We start from the raw sequence: 18,460 nt of genomic DNA, 5'->3' as shown, positions 1-18,460 counted from the left end.
AAATCTATTTTAAAATTTGACATATCTTTTTTAAACTTAGATTGAATGCCTTGAACAAATAAACAAATTATAGGCTTTGTCCTTGAAAAAGCTAAAAATAAAAAATCAAATGTTTACCTAACAAGTTCTTAGATTCTTGGTGCTGTTTTTTAAAAATTACTATTATACACAATAGTACCATTTTCTTAATTTCTTATTGACAACATGTAAAGTGAGGTGATGGAACTCAAAACTTTAATATTGATAATATAAGCATTATGTTAGTTGAATGGTGTAATAACAAATGAAAAGTTTGAAATCTAAAAAAAATAGTTTCTATAACTTGACTAATGATTCATTAATGTTCAATTAGAAAAATATGGAAACTAAAGCAATATATAATAAACATTGTCTTGTTTAAATTGCATTGTTGTTCGTCTATACAATATGTGCTTCAAGAAAGTAAAAGTTAATTAGACATTCTATAAATAAATAATGCATTGAAATGGTATATATATTTATGTGCTTGTACAAAAAGGAAAAATATCATATATTTTAGAATCAATAGCATCGTCATTGTCTTTTTTGCTTTATATAGAAAGATGGACAAATTATTTGAAACATTGGCACAGTGTTAACAAACCAAAATTTCATAGTCAAATGAAGAAACAAAAATACTAATCTCTACACATTTTGTAAACCATATACGACTCCAACCCTTAAGAGTACTTAGTCGTAGAGTATATATAAAGCAAATTTTAAATTTTATTGGTTGACTGACCTTAGAGTATAAACTAACATTTTTCTGTTAAATTTAATTTTCTAATAATAACTTGAGCATTTAGTCTTTATTATGAAATACCCAGAAGGGGATGTGTATTACATGTCATTAATCATTTTTCTAATAATAACTTAAGCATGTAGTCTGTATGAAAATGACATCTTGGGCCATATTAGGCAATCGCGTCAAAATCATTATCAAGTAAATGAAAGAATATGTTGGAAATTTCTTATTCTAATCACCACTGGTTGGTTTAATTATTCTCTCTCCAACATCTTAAGTATCATATTGTTCGTTTCTTGTTCTTTTTCTAGTTTTAAATGTGCATCTAATCTAGTGGTGATGGTTCAAATTGGGAAAGTCAATTATTTTTAAAAATTAAATATAATAATTTAGGATATCAATTGGTTTGAATTTCTTGTTTCTCACTTTAATTACTGTAATGTTGAAAAAATAAAGTTATAACTGTTACTTTATTTGTGTAAAAGCTAGGTCAGTTTAGTCAAAGCAAAAGTTAATACAAAGATTAAAGGTTATGTGCTTCACATAATTTATTTTTTCATGTGATTTTACTATTTATTCCTATTGTGACCATTGTTGTTGTTTCAAATTCACAATGACTGTTACATTGGGATTTCACTGTATTTAGTTAGTGAAAATATAAAATTAATCTTACATTTTGGAATTTATTTAACCAAGGGAAACCAAAATAACAGTGAAAAAATGTAAAAATATATTTTTTAACAAAATCAGTAAGGTTCTATTTTTAATAATTTTTCTTAAAAAAACTATTGAAATTAAAATTGATCATTGAGAGTCTTTTCCTATATAGTATAAATACATGTAGGGGATTTAAAAAAAAACTATCAACCCAATCTAATCTTATACATTTTGAGTCAGATTATCAATTTATTTCAGCTGCAAAAAAATTACGAGTTTGGTTGATTCATAGGATCACACCAAAAAATCGATTGTCATCCATTTTTTAATATTCAATTGTCAAACAATTCTTATATATATATGGTTTCTTACCACTACAAAAAGAAAGATATCATAAAAATTGAAATCAGAGTGTTAGTCTATTTAATATATAAAATCAATTATTTACTAATAACATTTTGACGTTTTATAGAACTAAAATTTAAACAAATGGCTCGTGTGACACGAACCATTCTATTTCAAATGTTATATGGTTGGATTGAGTTCACTTATAATAATAAAAAAATTGAATTAAAAAAAACTTACCATCCAAATAATTGATTGGATCTTGAAAGTGTATTCAAACCTAACTAAACGCAATCAACTTAATATAATATAAGAAGTTCGTCACAAATTTCCATAAGTTCCCTAGATGAAGCATTAAATATTGGGTCAATATTTTATTTGATTGGTTTTGTAAATGTAAGTGGAGTAGGAAGTAGGGATGGGAGAAAAACAATGAAGGTTGGAACGTCAAAACGACAACGTTGTGATTCATAATTTCATATATACCTAACGATGGAATACTATGTTTGGTAAGGATTAATAAATCAAAATCAATATTAATGATGAAATTGGACAATCAGACATGGGCTTAAATCCAAGAGCTGCCTGTTACATTATAAATAAATAAATGGTAGAGGTGGAAAAGTCTGAAAAGATAACTCAATATTAAAAAGAATAATTAGAGAATTTAAATGAAGGAAGGGCAACATGGGCGGTGAAATAAGCAGGGTGACAGACCAATCGGGTGGACGGAAAATTCTTTAATTGTCGGTCTTCCCGCGTCGTCTTTATTAAAAGGTAATTAGAAAAGAAAAGAAGAAGTAGGCGTTGTTTGACTTTCGAACGAACCCCGTTGCGGCACGTGATGCACCACCAGGCGCTGCAGGTCGGCGTTGGCGTTGGCGCTGGCGTCTTCCATTGGCAAACAAACGCATGCCTTAGTTTCCAGTTGATTGATATCAATTTTGCTCTTGTGGAATTTTAAAAAGAGGTGTCTAAGGGATTTTTTTCTTTTAATTTTAAATTGTATCCCTAATTCTTAAAATGTCTATTTTTATATTTTGACGCAATATATTTATTAAATTTCATGTAATTGTTGTAAATAAAGTGGAAGTATACATTATTATGATTTACCATATGACTTACGAGACATATTGTACTTGCTATTTGAAAAAAAATATTCAACACCAGTTTGCATCAGACTTTGAAAGTGTTAAATATTTAAGAGTGTGAACTACGACAGTATTGCACTTGCCATTGAAAATTCTAAATTCTCTAAATCATTAATTGAGAAAGTTTAAAGGAAAGGTAATATTGTAATATTTTTTTTAATAATAAAGTAGAAGATGCAATTTAGACCTAATTTCTTGATACGGTTGTATAAATGTTTTGAAACTACAAATTTGTACAGTTAAATCTAGCTTCAACAATTATTAAAAGGATTTAAAATAGTATATCATTTGAACTATGGTGTTTAAAAAAAAAAAGATTTTATTGCTTAAATAATGTAATTTTTCTTATCAAATTCTTAAATTTAATACATATTTTCGATTCTTTCTTGTTATATATATATGTGTGGAAAAACTCCAAATATAGTTTTTATTGTATTTTATAAATATTTTTAATTCCTTATTGTTATATATACATATATGTGTGTTTATTTTAGTTTTGTTGTGTTTTCAATTTTATGATATTTTCTTTGTGTTTGTTTCATCATGATTTTTTTTTGTTTAAAGGATTCTTGTACATAATTTTTTTATTTAAATAACAAAACTGTTGAAAAAAATTACAAATATAACAAAACATCATAATTTGTCACCGACATATCATGATAGGATGTTATGTGTCTATTAGTGCAAATACAGTAGTATATCACGATCCATCACATTATTTAAAATTACATTACTTTTATAGCTACGATGAATCAAGGGAGAGATGAGACATGCTTTTCACTTAACTACAAATAATTAAAACTAAATTTTATTAGTTTTTGTTCTAAACACAAGTGCAAAGAAAAAAAAACCTATTTTTTCAATGCACAGCTTACTCATCGATATTGCGATAAAAAGAATAAAAAGTTTGGATGAGATGGATGGTATATACGCAACATTTGGATTAACCTTTTTTCTTCTAAATTTATATTAAAAAATGACAGTATTTGACAACAATTTTAAAATATCTTCAACAAAATATAGACGATCAACGTCTATTGGCACCAACTTGTTGTATACCCTCAACCACTAGCAACGGCCATTGTCCACTATTAGTCACCGATCGTCATCTACTATTGGTCACCCTCTACAATTGTTATCATCATCTATTATTCTACCAACACTATTTACTTATGAAGATAGTTATTTGTCAATCAGTGTTTATATATAAACGTGAACTTTTCAAATTGTAACCATAACTAAAGTCGTAATTATATAATTTATTAAAACTAAATAATACATTTTAAATGTATAGCAAACAAAACAAAAATCGTGAATACATATACTTTTTGAAAAAAGTGAAAGGGTGTCAATTCTAATTAAAGAGTTTAAAAAGAAAAGTAAGCATTAGCAACTTTGGGCATATGGTTGTAGGTGAGAGATGTCCAACTCCTTTTTGTACCATATTCAAGTGGAATCATTTTGAGTCTAAAATGAGCACATGTATCACATCCTCCACTTTTTACCTTTACACTATATTCAACGCGTAACATATAAAGTAAAGTTCATATGTTCTATTCATGCACTTTTATATTGTCCAATCAATATTGACCATGTGAACTAATCAAATTAAAATCTACTTCAATTATTTAATTCATGTTTTTCTTTTATCTTTAATGGGTGATATGATATATATTTTACGTTCAAAGTCACGTAGAAACAATATTACATATACTAAAATATTATAGTCCATCACTAATAGCTACTAACAGTCATCCAGTAGTTTATTAGTGTTTATCAACATCTGTCATTGATATTTAAAAATTTGTTTATTTAACTATATCTGAACACAACTATGGTTATAGACTGTTTTATAGTTTGATTTCCTATTTCAAAACTATATTTTGTTGGTTTAAAAATTTATACGATCGACAAAAATATTTAAAACGAAAAATCAATATTATTGTGAAAAAAAATTGTTAAACAATAGTTTTAGTACTATGTATAAATTGACTATTACAAATTAATCCAATGGTAAAAAGAGAGAAGCAGCCTAAAAAAACTAACTAAAAGGACCTTCAAAATTACAAAGAGATTTTTTTTTTAAAAAAAAAACCACATATTTCCTAAAATACAAAATCTCAAAAGTTTTGATAGATATAAATTATAAATTTTATACATATTCAATAAAAATATTTGTTTGATAGATATAAATTATAAATTTTATACATATTCAATAAAAATATTTGTAAAAATAGAAAATAAAAATTTCAAACTTATAAGACAAACGTCGAAATAATTATTAAGTATATAATAATATTTTAAATTTTTATAAATATAACAAAATATCTCAAAATGGTAAATAATAAAAAATATTATTGATATATTTGATTTAGATTATTATTTTATTTTTGAAGTTACTATTTAAAACTTTGCTATTTCGAGAGTTCTGCTTCGTTATAATTACCCAAAATAATACATAGGCTAGCATTTAAGTGGGCCAAGGCCCAAATAAGTGGGCCGATATAGTTGACCAATCAAACCAGAAACGTGAGCCAGAAGAAAAGAGGTCCACTGGATGAAAATAAAACCGATAGTCGGACCTTAAACTACGTTTAACGACGACGATTTTGCCATATTTCTTCCTTTCGATTTTCCCGGGAAAATTCGAGGAGTGATTTTCAAATTGGTTTTATTTACCCTGATGCCAATCTCATCTCCGTGTTGAATTGGAGATCTGCTTCGTGAAGTAGATTATTAACTATGGATTTCGATTTCTCATTGCGCTTTGATTATGCAGTTTCAAGGCAATGGCAATTGTCTTGGATGGAACTGACTCGGGCGGTGATTGGGAGTTATTGCGAAATTTCGATTGCGTTGAGTGCGGTGCATTGGTGTCAAACAGTATTCGACTGGATTCATAATCTACGAAAGATTGGAGCACTGCTAGTTCTTTACTTCTATTCCACTGTAGAGGTCAAATAACTGATCAGGCTACCTGGCTTTCTCTCTCTCTCTCTCTCTCTCTCTATATATATATATATATATAAAACAATGATCGGAAACTCTTGATTTGTTAAAGATGGGTTAGGCCTGATCTTGAAAATTCCTCACTACGTTGCCTACTCATGAATTTAATAAAATAGCTTCTGCCGTTAAAAAATATTAGGGCAGCGAATTCACGTTGCTTCAAAGTTGGAGTCGATTGAGTATAACAGGCGAAGTACAGTTGGGAAGTTATTTTATCTATTTTATTCGCGTCAAAGGAATTGACATCCCGGTCGAGCGTGCGTAAAATCTAATGGTGTAGTCTGCTGTTTTGACAATTGTGTGGAAGATTTAAACGTTATCTATAATTTAGTATTTTTTTTCTTCTTAATTTAACTTGCAGGCGATGTAAACAAAATCAGGAAAGGGGGCTTAACGAAGTAAAGGCTAGGGACGTGCTGACGTTGGTCGGAAATTCTGGATGGAGTCTGGGAAGAAATGTGTCCTGTCGTTTCATTTGATGGGCATTATATGGATTCCGTGTGTTTCTTTTTCTATTGGGTATTTTCCGTCTTTTTTTCACTGGTACCGTCTCCACACTACTATTTGCTAATCATGTATTTCCTTATACATGAAGTGTAGATAAAAAGTTGAGTCAAAGTATGGCAGATTGGGCAACAGTGAAGGATGCAGTATGACTTGGGTATTTGAAATGCAGGTGAGAAAGTTAAAGATTTGAAATCACCAACATATGATGTGCTCTTAACGTTTTGGAGATTACTCAGATAACTACTAACCAATAATTAAGAGCATTCATAGTTTTTTTACAGAAGACAAGCACTGATAATTTGTTAAACTATCATTTTGATATTTGTGGGTGTGCTAGACCAGTTTGAGATAACCACTAACAAAGATCATTGATGGTTAAACTATCATTTTGATATTTGTGAGTGTTCTAGACCAACTGCGCACATATTCTCACGATATATACTCATCGAAGTTTTATGCTCTCAGTTTACATTTACTTATTTGAGAAACATGTGAATCAATAGTTTTTATATGAAATACTCCGCTCTTTCATGGAATAGCTTCCTGTAATAGAAAAGTTTGATGGAAGAGTAGGATAGAGCAATTGCATTGCTTGCTTTTATAGATGTTTCCAACTGCGCTTTTGTGAAGACGTCCTTGGACACATGCTACAAATTACAATTCCTTGAACTCAGCTGGGTGAAGGCTGTTATCATTACTAACCAGAAACATGCACAAGGTTAGCCTGCTTTTCCGATGTTTTTATTTATTTATTTTTTATTTGTGGATTTGCTTTACTAGACATCTGTTTTTTACCACTGTCATATTACAAGAAAATACGAAACTATGGTCGTCCATGAGTATTTATTTTCTTTTTGAATGAAAGAACAAAGTGGCCTAAAAAAACCATCATGAACCAAAAAGTCGCCACTAGAACCACAATTACTGAACAGTTCTGCAATTGTGGGTCATCACAAAAAATATAATACAAATTGTTGCAAGAAATACAAAGAGAGTATTAAAGTGAACTTCTCATCACACTTCCCCCAAGAACTACCCTTTCCATGAAAAGCTCGTCTGTTCTTCTCCCACCTAATATTCCATAACACAGTGAAGAAACCAATATGTCATAGGATTCTTTACCTCTCTTCCGAAAGCAAGGAGGCAACAATACCTCTTTCGGGCGTAGGACACTCTCAGTCTCAGCCAAAACAACTTGTAATGACTGAAAAAAAAACCTAAAATGGACTTTCCTGAAAAAGGGCAAAGCAGAAAGATTTTATTTTAGTTTGACTGGATTCTCTTCGTCTCATTCTACATTTGCTGTATCTACGAAATACTTCGATGTGGCTATGCTTCATTCTTTGGCAGATATAAGTTATCTGTTGCTTTATAATTGCGGGAAATAGGGATATATGATGGAAAATCATTCTCTTAATTTCAAAGTTTAACAAATTTACCGAGTAACGAGGGAATGATTCCCTTTGTGTGGGCTCAATCCTCAAACTTTGGCACCGTTCCCTTTCGAGAATGTTGAATAATTCTATTATCGCCCCTTAATTTTACTATGCTCTACCGCTACCCTTTTTTTTGGCTTTTTGTTTCTCTTTTCTCTGCAGGTTCCATACAAGTTTGATATTGATTCTCTTCACAGATATTAGCAGATCATATCTGTTTTGATCTTCTTACATCAATGCAATATCGAAACATTTTTTTTCCCATTCCTTATTCTGAATCTCTGATTCATTCTCATCCACATTCCTTACACCCCTCCTGCATTCTACTATTTTACTAAAGTATAATTCACCCCCGAAGTAATGGATGTCTGAATATGGCCAATATTATATGCCTGTATTGTTCTAGTTTCACTTCCTTGTGCTAACATGGAAAATACAGTCAAGATTATTTTAACTTTTTAGCTCATCAATTTAACATGGTGATTGAATTCGCATTAAAATTAGAACCTCTAAGAAACTTGAAGATGGAATTCAAATTGAATCTCAGTTTCATGATACCATTTTACAAATATCTTTTGCTTTTCTGAACCTTCCTGATAAAGTCGACCATTTAATACTAAGTTGCAAATGGTGAATTATGCCCCATAGGAAGATTTGTTTAGTGACTTCTCAGTAATTTTGGCATATGATTTGATTCAACTTCAAATTCAAAACTGTGCGAACTCTGTTCATCGCTAGGTTTGAAGAGGGGCCGGACGGACCCTAAGTTATGACAAAGATTTCAGGCTTTTTCTGAGCAGAACAGTACTGTTAACTTAAATAATTATGCCAGAATGAGTCTAATTTAACTAGTTGAAAATTTTAATTATCCGTCTCATTAACCCAAAATAATTGTATTTCTACATTCACTTTCTTTCCAACTCTATCACTTGTTTGCATCTTTAAAACTTTGCAGAAGATTCAATTTCAGCTGTTAGAAAATAACCGAAGTGGGGCTGTCTGGAAAGTAAATGAAATAGATACTAAACACTTGGATTGCCGTATGGGTAGATGAAAGAACCTAAATGAAGGAGTGGATTGATCAAGGATGACAAAGGAGACCTTAGGATCAGTTTCTCTCAAAACAAAACCAAGACCAAAATCGATTAATAATTGTAGATCATATCATAAGCATAGATATACAGAAATGGAACTAGATGGCTTCTAATCAAGAAAGAAGAAGAAAATGAACAGGCAAAGTGTCAATCTGCCTATCAAGAAAATTCACTCAGATTTCACCAAAAGTACAAAAACCCACATGGCAGAGTGATTCAAATTTGAACTAGCTTGAAATTTAGCATGTGTTTCACTTGCGACAGCTTCAAATTTGCATAATCCATCGTCAAAATTTAGAGCGTAGCTGCAAGGATCATACTGAAACCTGAACTGCTGCTTGCTTCCGTTCTTGATGGCTTTCTTCATCGCAGCTCTCATCCTCCAGAACAGTTTCTTGAATTGCTTTCTACTGTAAGTATTCATCCATTCTATGCCTCCCACAAATCCCATTTATACAACGTCAACCTCTAAACTCTAAAATTTCTGCTGCTAATCCCAAAATGTCTTGAAATGAAGAGCAGGTTGTGATAGTTTCTGGGTATTTGAGGAAGATTATAAAGGATTCACAGACACAGAGACAAACAATAGCAGTTGCAATCTGAGGTTTGTGCAGAAGTGTCAGAACCAAAACAACAAAAGACGATTCGCCTTTTTGTATACAGAAGGAGGGCGAAATGAGAGAGGGCAAAGCGTAATCTTTTGGCCTTCCAATGAAGCTGCGCAGTTTATGTTGAGCCTCTACGATGATCGGCCTTTTCTCCTTGGAGTCATGTTGGAATGCTCAAATTCCATCAACTACAGCGATAAAGACAGAGAAGGAGTAGGAGAAGGAAAAGGAGAGAGAGAGAGAAAGAGAGGGAGAGCTAATAGCAATTGCAGTGGGCAGAGAGCCTACAGAGACATATCAATATCGAATATTGTTGCGGCAAAAGTAACGAAGGAAGGTGACTATGTTCAACGGTATGTCTTCGGTCTTCGCCTCTTTCACGGGCATAAAAGTATTTATGTTCCACTAAACTCCTTAACCATCTCTATGGTTCCTTAAAAGCAAGGAATAAACTTCCTTTTGAACATTCTTAAAAAACAAAGTACAATTTTTTTACAGAAAATGATTATAACAATTCAAACCCGTTCTCCGTTATGAATTTAACAGAAAAATACTGCTGCAGGAATCCTGTGGGGTATTAGTCCAAAACCCCACTTAACAGAAACTGAGCCTTGTGGTTCAGAATAAAATAAAATCAATAGGTCAAAACACTTCTTTAGTTCTTTTATTTTGAACTTTGGCTTGTGTGCACTCTTTCAAGGAAAAGAAAAAAGGAATACACACACCTACATCGAAGTATCGTGTACAATTAGTGTTGAAAATCAAATGATCTAGGTTAAGAACTACAGATACGAGGATTAAAGCCTTGATTAAAAATCTAGGAATTAGAGTTGTATTTTACTTTGAACCAAATTAGTATATAATGGTGTCCTATGGAACAGAAACTGTTGTATTGATCAATCAAATCAGAGTTTGGCTATCTTATCCACTGATTTGTCTCCTATACCAGGCAAAGTGGAGAAACTTGATACATCTTGGTAACTTTATAGGATTTCTAGGTCTTATAGCTCTCACACGCTCTTTTCCATTGCCCTTTTACTTTTTTCCATTTAACCAATAATCTCTTTTTTGTCTCACTCCATCTCTCTTTCTCTCTCTCTCCCCCATACAATCTTGGGGTCTTTTGCCATCGCCCCCTTTACTGTGCAGAATTACATAATGCTACGAAGGGAGATGGGGATCATCCTTTGGCTAATGACTTGTCACTCTAGCCAACTACGTGACCCTTGTCTTCTTTTTCAATTTACCTTTCTGTAGGGTCATTATCCTATAGAAAGTTGAGTCTTAGAGATAATTGTCTGTTTTTCCATCAGCTATGCTAAAGTCTTCCACATGACATTATTTTCTCATGGTGGGGTCCCTCTTCAGTTTTTCTTTCTTAATGGGTTACCACAAGCCGGGGATAGGATTTTTTTTGGGTGGACCCCCAAGTGCCACGTGTCTAGATCATAGGGTCGGGTGATCAGAAGACTGATCCTCCCAATAAAGGCTCTTTGTTGATGTTGTTCAGATGGGTGGGGGGGTATGGAAGGAAGGCCCATATTCCAAATTCTCCTTTTTCAAATATAATTTGGCTACCATTAATGCCCGTTGCCATTCCCTCGCAAGATCGTTTTCCCATTTGTACAAACGCCATTCGGTCTTCTTCTACCTTTTCTGCAGATTCTCTCTGCAACAACCGATGCCTTATCAGAATTTTCTGTCATTTTATTACTTTCTCTTCCTCATCGAATATATTATCTTCTATATTTTTGCTCTTTTCGTTGTCTTTTGTCCATTTCACTTTCTATATACTAAAGTGTAGGTTTAAATTTAAGTACTGTTTTTGAATTTCATTCTATTTTAGTAGTGGCTCTTTCAAATTTCAAATTCAGTTCCGAAACTCTAAATGAATTTTAAAATTGGCAATTTCAGATTAATATTAATTAAAATGTAATTAAGTAATAATAATAATAATAATTTACAAATTCCTGTAGGACATTTGAACTTAAAATTTATTTTACATAGTGTAGTACTTAGAATTGATATGAACTAATGTTAAGCTATTTCGTTTCAGCAAAACAAATGCGGAGGGTTGAGATCTTAAGAAAGATCAAATGGACAGTATCCCTCGCTTTACTGATATCTCAATTTTCAGCCAGGATAGGACATGGATGGTATTCCTCTTAGACCTAAAATTTGTCAAGTTTAAGCCATTTCTACGTCAATTTATGATGCAAAAGTATAAAGAGGAAATGAATCGGGGTTGGATTGAAGCATGCTAAATTGGTGTATTGCTTTTTAAGATTAGGTTAGGTGATAGGAAAATGACTTTTTATGTTATTGGGTAAAAACTTAGCTTTACTGTTGGAAGCCGAAAGTGTGTTGGCTAAAACATAGAAAAAGTTCCACGTTTTAGATTTCCAATGTCACACACATCAATAGGATCTCTGCTGGATTTCTTCGATATCTTTTTTTTGTTAGCTTTTTTGCAGTATCGAATATTTATTTCTCAAGTAGGTTTGATTTTCTTTACGGTGTATGGTAAATCAAAATGGAAATAAATTACAAGCTGAATGATAATATCGGTAAAATTCCATGTGTCTGTTTTTTTTACTTATTTGGAGATCACCTAGCCCCTCTTTTTCTTTCTTATTTTTTCCTTTCTATGAACCTATGTCTTTAGACTTTTCAGTCCATCTACCCCTCTTTTTCTGTTTGCTTTTTGGTTTGTTTTGTTTTCCCTACTCTCTTAAATTTTGAATTAAGCATAAGGAATTTTTGCCACTTATATTGTGTCGTAGGATCTAAAGTAAAAAAGTATTCCATTATATATCCAATAAAATAATAAATACAAATAGTAATTTTTTAAAGAAAATAAAAGTAAATATTTATTCCTTCAATTTCTAATCTCATCCCTTCATTTATTTTAAAATTTCCTTTAATTTATAGTCTAAACTTCAATTAAATCAAATCACACACATACACTTTATTTATATACAATTTCAAGTTTCTTTTCTTATTAATGTATTCTCATAATCTCATGGTATATAAGAAGTAACAAGAATACATCAATATATCATTTTGGCACTTCAATTCCTACTACTATTTTGCATTTTATTACACCACTTTTGTGTGTTTTTTTCCTCTCTTGATGGTGGAATGCAAGGAAGATTTAATTATCAATATTAATTGATGTCTTATTAATTCGTGTTATTATTATTATTATTATTAATTTGATTAATGAAACCTCAAATTACTTTGGCTGTTATTGTGATATATGTGACAATATTATGTAGAGTATAGGCTTGTAAATCTTTAGGTGGCTTTTATTTATATGTGTGTATGGGACCAATTTTACACAGTATATGTCTACTTGAAATAGGAGGCGTTTGTGGCCATCTTTATACATAGGTACCCACTACATTGAGATATTTACTAAAAACGACCAAAACTTTATGAAATATCAAACATTACTACTTTTATGTATCTTATTCTTCTTCTTATTATAGATCGGTGGCTATAAAATAATAAATTTGATGTTACTCTTATATAAATATAATCACTGCCTTCATAGATCTTGTAAATTAATCATTTTAGTTAAATTTTAAATGTCTTAGCTCTACGTAGTTTTTTTTAGAAAAAACGTGTAAACTCTCTTGAAAAGATTCACATATTTTTTTAAGTTAAAAAAATCTCCCTTGTGCTAGTGTATGAAGCACGTCAAAGTTTGTCACCTGGACACTTTTTTTTTTTGGGGCCTTGGTTGAAGTTCAGGTGTAATGTGATCACATTTGATATCGACACTTGATAATCAATATTTCCCAGAGAAATTGATAAAACATAATAAAAATGTTAGCAAAATGCCATTATATAGACTTTTTTTTTTTAATATAATAATGGAGCCGTTGAACTTTAATAGGTATTGTTAATTTAGTGATTTAACTTTACAAAATTATATCGGAAAAATATGTTTAAACAATTTTTTCACACATAAAAATTGATAGGATATTTAAATATCAAGTTTATTTATAAATTGTAATGAATAATTCATTCGAGAATTAAAAATGATAATTAAGTTTGATGAGGACTTATCTAATAGAAACTAAATCATTTCAAAACTGAAATTGTAGAAACTAGATTGTTGCATGCAAAATTTGAAAGGGCTAAATTATTAGGAATTTGGAAATACAAGAATTGACTACTAGAAATTGAGGATTCATTCCAATTGAGTCAAGAAAGAAAAATGACATTTTTTTAAAATTAAACCCTTGAAAATACATGGCTTAAAGAGTAGATTAAAGCCATCTAAAAATTTGGAGACGTGAACTTTGTGAAAATATGGGCTTCGTGTGTAACCATGGAGGCCAATACAAGTGAAATGGGCTTATCAATTATTTGAGCCTAATACTTTCCCTTTCACGACACTTCATAGTGCATCTCCTTTTTTTTCTTTTTCTTTTCACAGTTTTCTGCTTTTATATCTTTTGTTTCCTAACCTTTTTCTTTGTCTACTTCCTTTCAATTTAACAACCAAGCTAAAAGGTGGCAGAAAAAAAAGAAAAAAGAAGAAAAAACCACATATAGTTGACTTAAAAGGATAAATTTTTGGAAAAAAAAAAAAAATATCTAGAAATGTTAAAACAATCACCCGAAGTTGTTCTTATTGAATATTTGTCATGGAAAGAAGTGTAGCCTTTCTTGGACATGAACTAGCTATAGTATAATGTCATTTCCATCATCTCTTCTCTTATACTTAGCTTAAAAATGGCATTTCTCGTTTTTAGTTTAAATTGATTAATTTTGCATGGAGGTTTAATTTGTAACTTTATATTGGAATCATCTAACACGAAAAACAATGAAAACTACTTTTGTAGTGTGAACATTTGATATAGACGTTGGAAATGCACTGAAAATGGCCTCAAACAAGCAAGCCATAACTTCATCATTGTTCAACCTCCAAATTTAAATCCTATCACAAAAGCAACACTATTGCCTTCACTTATCTTTCCATATTACTTCCAATTATATAGAAAACATTTTGAAATAAAAGAAAATTTGTTTGGTGATAAATTGTAATAAAAACATTGAATAAACAATGTACGAAAATGGATGTGTGATGTACCTAAAAGCCATTTTTTCCAATTTCCATAGGATTCCACTAGAAAGGAAACTGTTTTTTCACCTTTTTTTCTTATCTCAAAAACAAAAAAAGTTGTTTTCTTTTTTAAAAAGATTGAATTGAAGTTACCACTTACCAAAAGCAGCCAGAAATTTGATTTGGTATTTAGTGTTGGAATGACTCCAAATGGCATTGGACCACCACACACTTAGCTGCCTTACTCCCAACGGCCTTAAAACGGAGTTTTCCCATTCTTCCATTTTCCCTCCCAATTCTATCTGAATTTCAACTTCATTCTTCTCATCCTCTCAATTCAAAAGTTTTTTGTTACATCATTAACCCTTTTCTTTAATTAAGAAAGTGACATGAAATGCACAACTTTCATACTGTTTTTATATAATTGTACGTAGCTTCTTTTAAGTTTGAATTTATGTATAATTGTGTATCAACTCATTTAGCTCACCATCTACTTAGCTTTTTGTGTAAGACAGAGTTGAAAAGTTGAATTTATTGTTTTGATGTGTGGTTTGCTTTCTCTTAACTCATGTACTATACAAAACCAACCCAAGTGTATGATTCATGCTTTAATATTACATTACTTTACAAAATTAACTTAGAAACCAAAGTATTCACGAGAAAAAAAGAACGTTGTACAAAAACTCTGTGACATTTTATGATTTATTTCCTCTTGGAAAAGATAAACTAAACAACTACATATAGAAGCTCCCATTTTACTATAATTTTTTTAACTTAAGAATTTTTCTCTTTTCTCTATGTCAGCATGCATCTGCCAACATTTGTTACTGCTGTAAAGGGATCGCTATTATGAGTTTGTTTGTAGAGGTTTCATATTTCATTGGATTTTATTATGAGAGAAGAGAAGGAAAGTGAGAGAGAGTAATAGACGTTATAGGTATGCGTTGAGTTCTATTTGCAAAAGGGCAAAAATATTAAATTATGTCTTGGGTTATCTATATCATGTGACAGGAGACAAATATAGAAAAACTTCGTTGAGATTGGCAAAAAATTCTCTCATTCTGACTGCATGTGTGTTGGAATCCTAGTGAAGAAATGAAGAAGTTTTTCCCAAGAAAGAATTCCAAACTTGGAATTTCAATTACAAGTACATTGAGAATTTAAAAGAGTAGAGTGAAGGAACAGTTGGGGATGGGAGACCCAAATCTAGAGAAGAGTATATTATTTAGAATTAGAAGTTTCTCAAGATAATAATCTTCAATTAAAAACAAAAACTAAAGCAACAAATTGAGCTACTCTACCATTTTTGGTTGTGGTTTTGGATTAACAATGTGATTAACAATTTACAGCCCATTCCCTCTAAAATCATGTGATCAACAGTGATTTATGCGGCGGATTTTGTCTTCTCTTTTACGTCGGTTACCTCATTCAAATCACAACCATTAACAAATAAATCTAATTCCATTAATTTACTTCTAGTTTGAAAATTAATATCCAACATACCAACCTTTCCAGTGACCTTCAATTAATTCTCCGGCGATCCACCGCCGTTGTTGTTTAATTTACTTCAATGTTCACTCAAAAAACTTTAATACAATCAAACAAGAAAAATGAAAGATCAGTGAAATCCACGCACAAAATCAGAGGAAGATGAAGCACTCTAATGAAACCAGAGGGTTCTCAAGTGATTCAATCTGAGTGTTGAATTTTCCATCTACGATATTGTTTTCTTCTACAACTTTTTGACTTGTCGCTGTCATCGCCGTAATGGGCGATGATTTACCGGACTTTCTCGCTGACGGTGTCCGACTGAGTGCAGATCTATACCCTGCGCTGTCAGAACGAGCGGTAGACGGTGAGTGGGATCTCCGGCTGGAGTTCTCATCTGGGTCTCTTCGGGGAGGCTCTGCTCTCAATCCTCGCCGCGCCATTGCCGGGCTCATGTCTCTGTTATGAACCATTCTAATCGACCCAACGGCGCCATTTCGTCGAACTGGTGACTGGTCGGATCTCCGGGTCAGTGTCCTGCTCTGCTGAATTTCTCTTTTTAACTCAACGTCACTGGAAACTGATTGATTTTTCGTCAACTTCACTGGCGATGATTTCAAAACCGTTTGATGAACTTCACCGCCCCCGTCTGTTTGATCAGTGAAAGTAGCGGCGGAGACTGAGATACACTTGTTCATATGGGAAATTTCATAGAATTCAGAAGGCTGTTCTGGAATTCCGTTAATGGGAATTTCAGAAAGCTTCTTCTCGATCTCATCACCGAGTGGTTTGCGAAATTCATCTTGTTCAGGTGCAGAATTATTCTTCTGCGGCGGTTTGAGAGCAGGTGTTTCAGAGAGCACTTCTTTGACGGTCTCTTCCTCCATGGAAGACGGAGGGTCTCTGCTTACATTGACAGAATTGGAATGGAATTTGTTAGGTGAACTGAAGGATTGGGTGGAACTAAGACAGCAACCCATTTGTGAGAGCAGGCTTCAGAGCATTGTAATTTTGAGGGAAAGGTGGAAGATTTGGGAACTGAGAGTGTGAGATATCAATGAATTGAATTTTAAAGACAGAAGCAGTTACGGCGGATAGTACGAATTAATTAATCAGGAGGGGAAACAAAAATTAAAAACTTTACCCTTTAATACCTTTTATTATTCTTATTTTAATTTAATGATCTGGGAAACTTATACTTCCTTTTAATAATAATAATAATAATGCATTGCTCGAAATATATGAAATCCATGCAAATAAATAAGTAAGGAATTAAGGACTCGTGATGTGTGTCCATCATTTGATTTGATTTTTGTGAAGTAAGAAGATCTGAGATATGGTACTGGGCGGCGGATTTGTGGGCAACACACACATATATAATATACATAATATATGAATTTGATGACACCTAAAGTAGAAGGTGAGTATAGGTAGCAATGTGAATTGTAATCTAGGAGTATAAGATTCATATGGCATAGTCATAATTTAGAAAATTGAATGTATTAAGGATGGGTGGTCCAAAGAAAGCAGACATGAGTGATGGATTATAAAGAAAAACAGTGTGTAAAGGCAGTGGATGGGTCGGGGTACCGCAAGACAACACACTTATACATTAATTATCACTACGTTGATCAAACAACAACCAATAATTATATAACTAGCTCTAAACCTTCATCTTCGGTCATTTTAGCAACTCTCACAGACCAATCACATTGTTGCCTTCTTTCTTAGGTGTCAACGTTCGTCGTGGGCTCTTTTCCATTTGAAACGCCTCCTTGTTCTTTTGGGATTCAGCAACCCGACGTGTTGTTGGGCCTTGGGCCCAAAACTGTTTCGGCCCACTTTATTTGGTGACCAACACTTTCCATATATATTTACTTAATAAAAAATAGAAAAATTGTCACTATTTAAACATTTTAAAAAATTGCCAATATATAAAAAACTATCACTGATAGAACTTCATATGATATATCATCAGTGATAGACCAATATTTGCAACATGGTCTATCATCAGTGATAGACTTATATCATTGATATAATTTGACAAATTTTGCTATATTTGCAAATTTTTTAAAATTGTGTTATATACTTAATTAATTTGAATTTAATTTCTAAATTTGCAACTATTCCTAAATAATAATTGAAAATGGTTTGATTGTTATTTTTCTTGTTTAATATTTAAAACGTCAGTCACTCAAGTAACCACAATTGAAATAAAATAGAATGTGATGAACTATAAATCAGCAACATAAAATTCACTTAAAATCTTGCACTAAATGCCATCTTAACTTAAAATGGAGTGATTATGTAGTTGGGAGGATCGTC

The 18,460-nt window shown here is 31.8% G+C and overlaps 1 protein-coding gene and 1 long non-coding RNA gene across 12 annotated transcripts; one reads left to right on the top strand and one right to left on the bottom strand.

Annotated features, from left to right (window-relative positions):
- Positions 1-5,511: 5,511 nt before the first annotated feature.
- On the top strand, positions 5,512-12,164 carry LOC101209016. Of its 11 annotated transcripts, none has more exons than XR_004217574.1 (6): positions 5,515-5,871; positions 6,287-6,423; positions 6,526-6,601; positions 6,972-7,150; positions 8,824-9,923; positions 11,627-12,164. It is a non-coding gene; the product is annotated as an uncharacterized LOC101209016 (long non-coding RNA). The 11 variants fall into 11 exon arrangements; XR_004217575.1 differs by having other exon boundaries at positions 6,521-6,601; XR_004217571.1 differs by having other exon boundaries at positions 6,287-6,444.
- A 3,925-nt stretch (positions 12,165-16,089) lies between these two features.
- Positions 16,090-17,273, bottom strand: LOC105435961. Its single transcript, XM_011659901.2, has one exon. It carries the CDS (start codon positions 17,113-17,115, stop codon positions 16,288-16,290), a length of 828 nt encoding a protein of 275 aa, XP_011658203.1. The 5' UTR covers positions 17,116-17,273; the 3' UTR covers positions 16,090-16,287.
- Between the last annotated feature and the right edge of the window lie 1,187 nt (positions 17,274-18,460).

Source organism: Cucumis sativus, chromosome 6 (assembly GCF_000004075.3).
Source record: "Cucumis sativus cultivar 9930 chromosome 6, Cucumber_9930_V3, whole genome shotgun sequence".
Taxonomy (NCBI): Eukaryota; Viridiplantae; Streptophyta; class Magnoliopsida; order Cucurbitales; family Cucurbitaceae; genus Cucumis; species Cucumis sativus.
The sequence above is the reverse complement of the archived record's forward strand: the minus strand, read 5'-3'. Positions and strand labels throughout refer to the sequence as shown.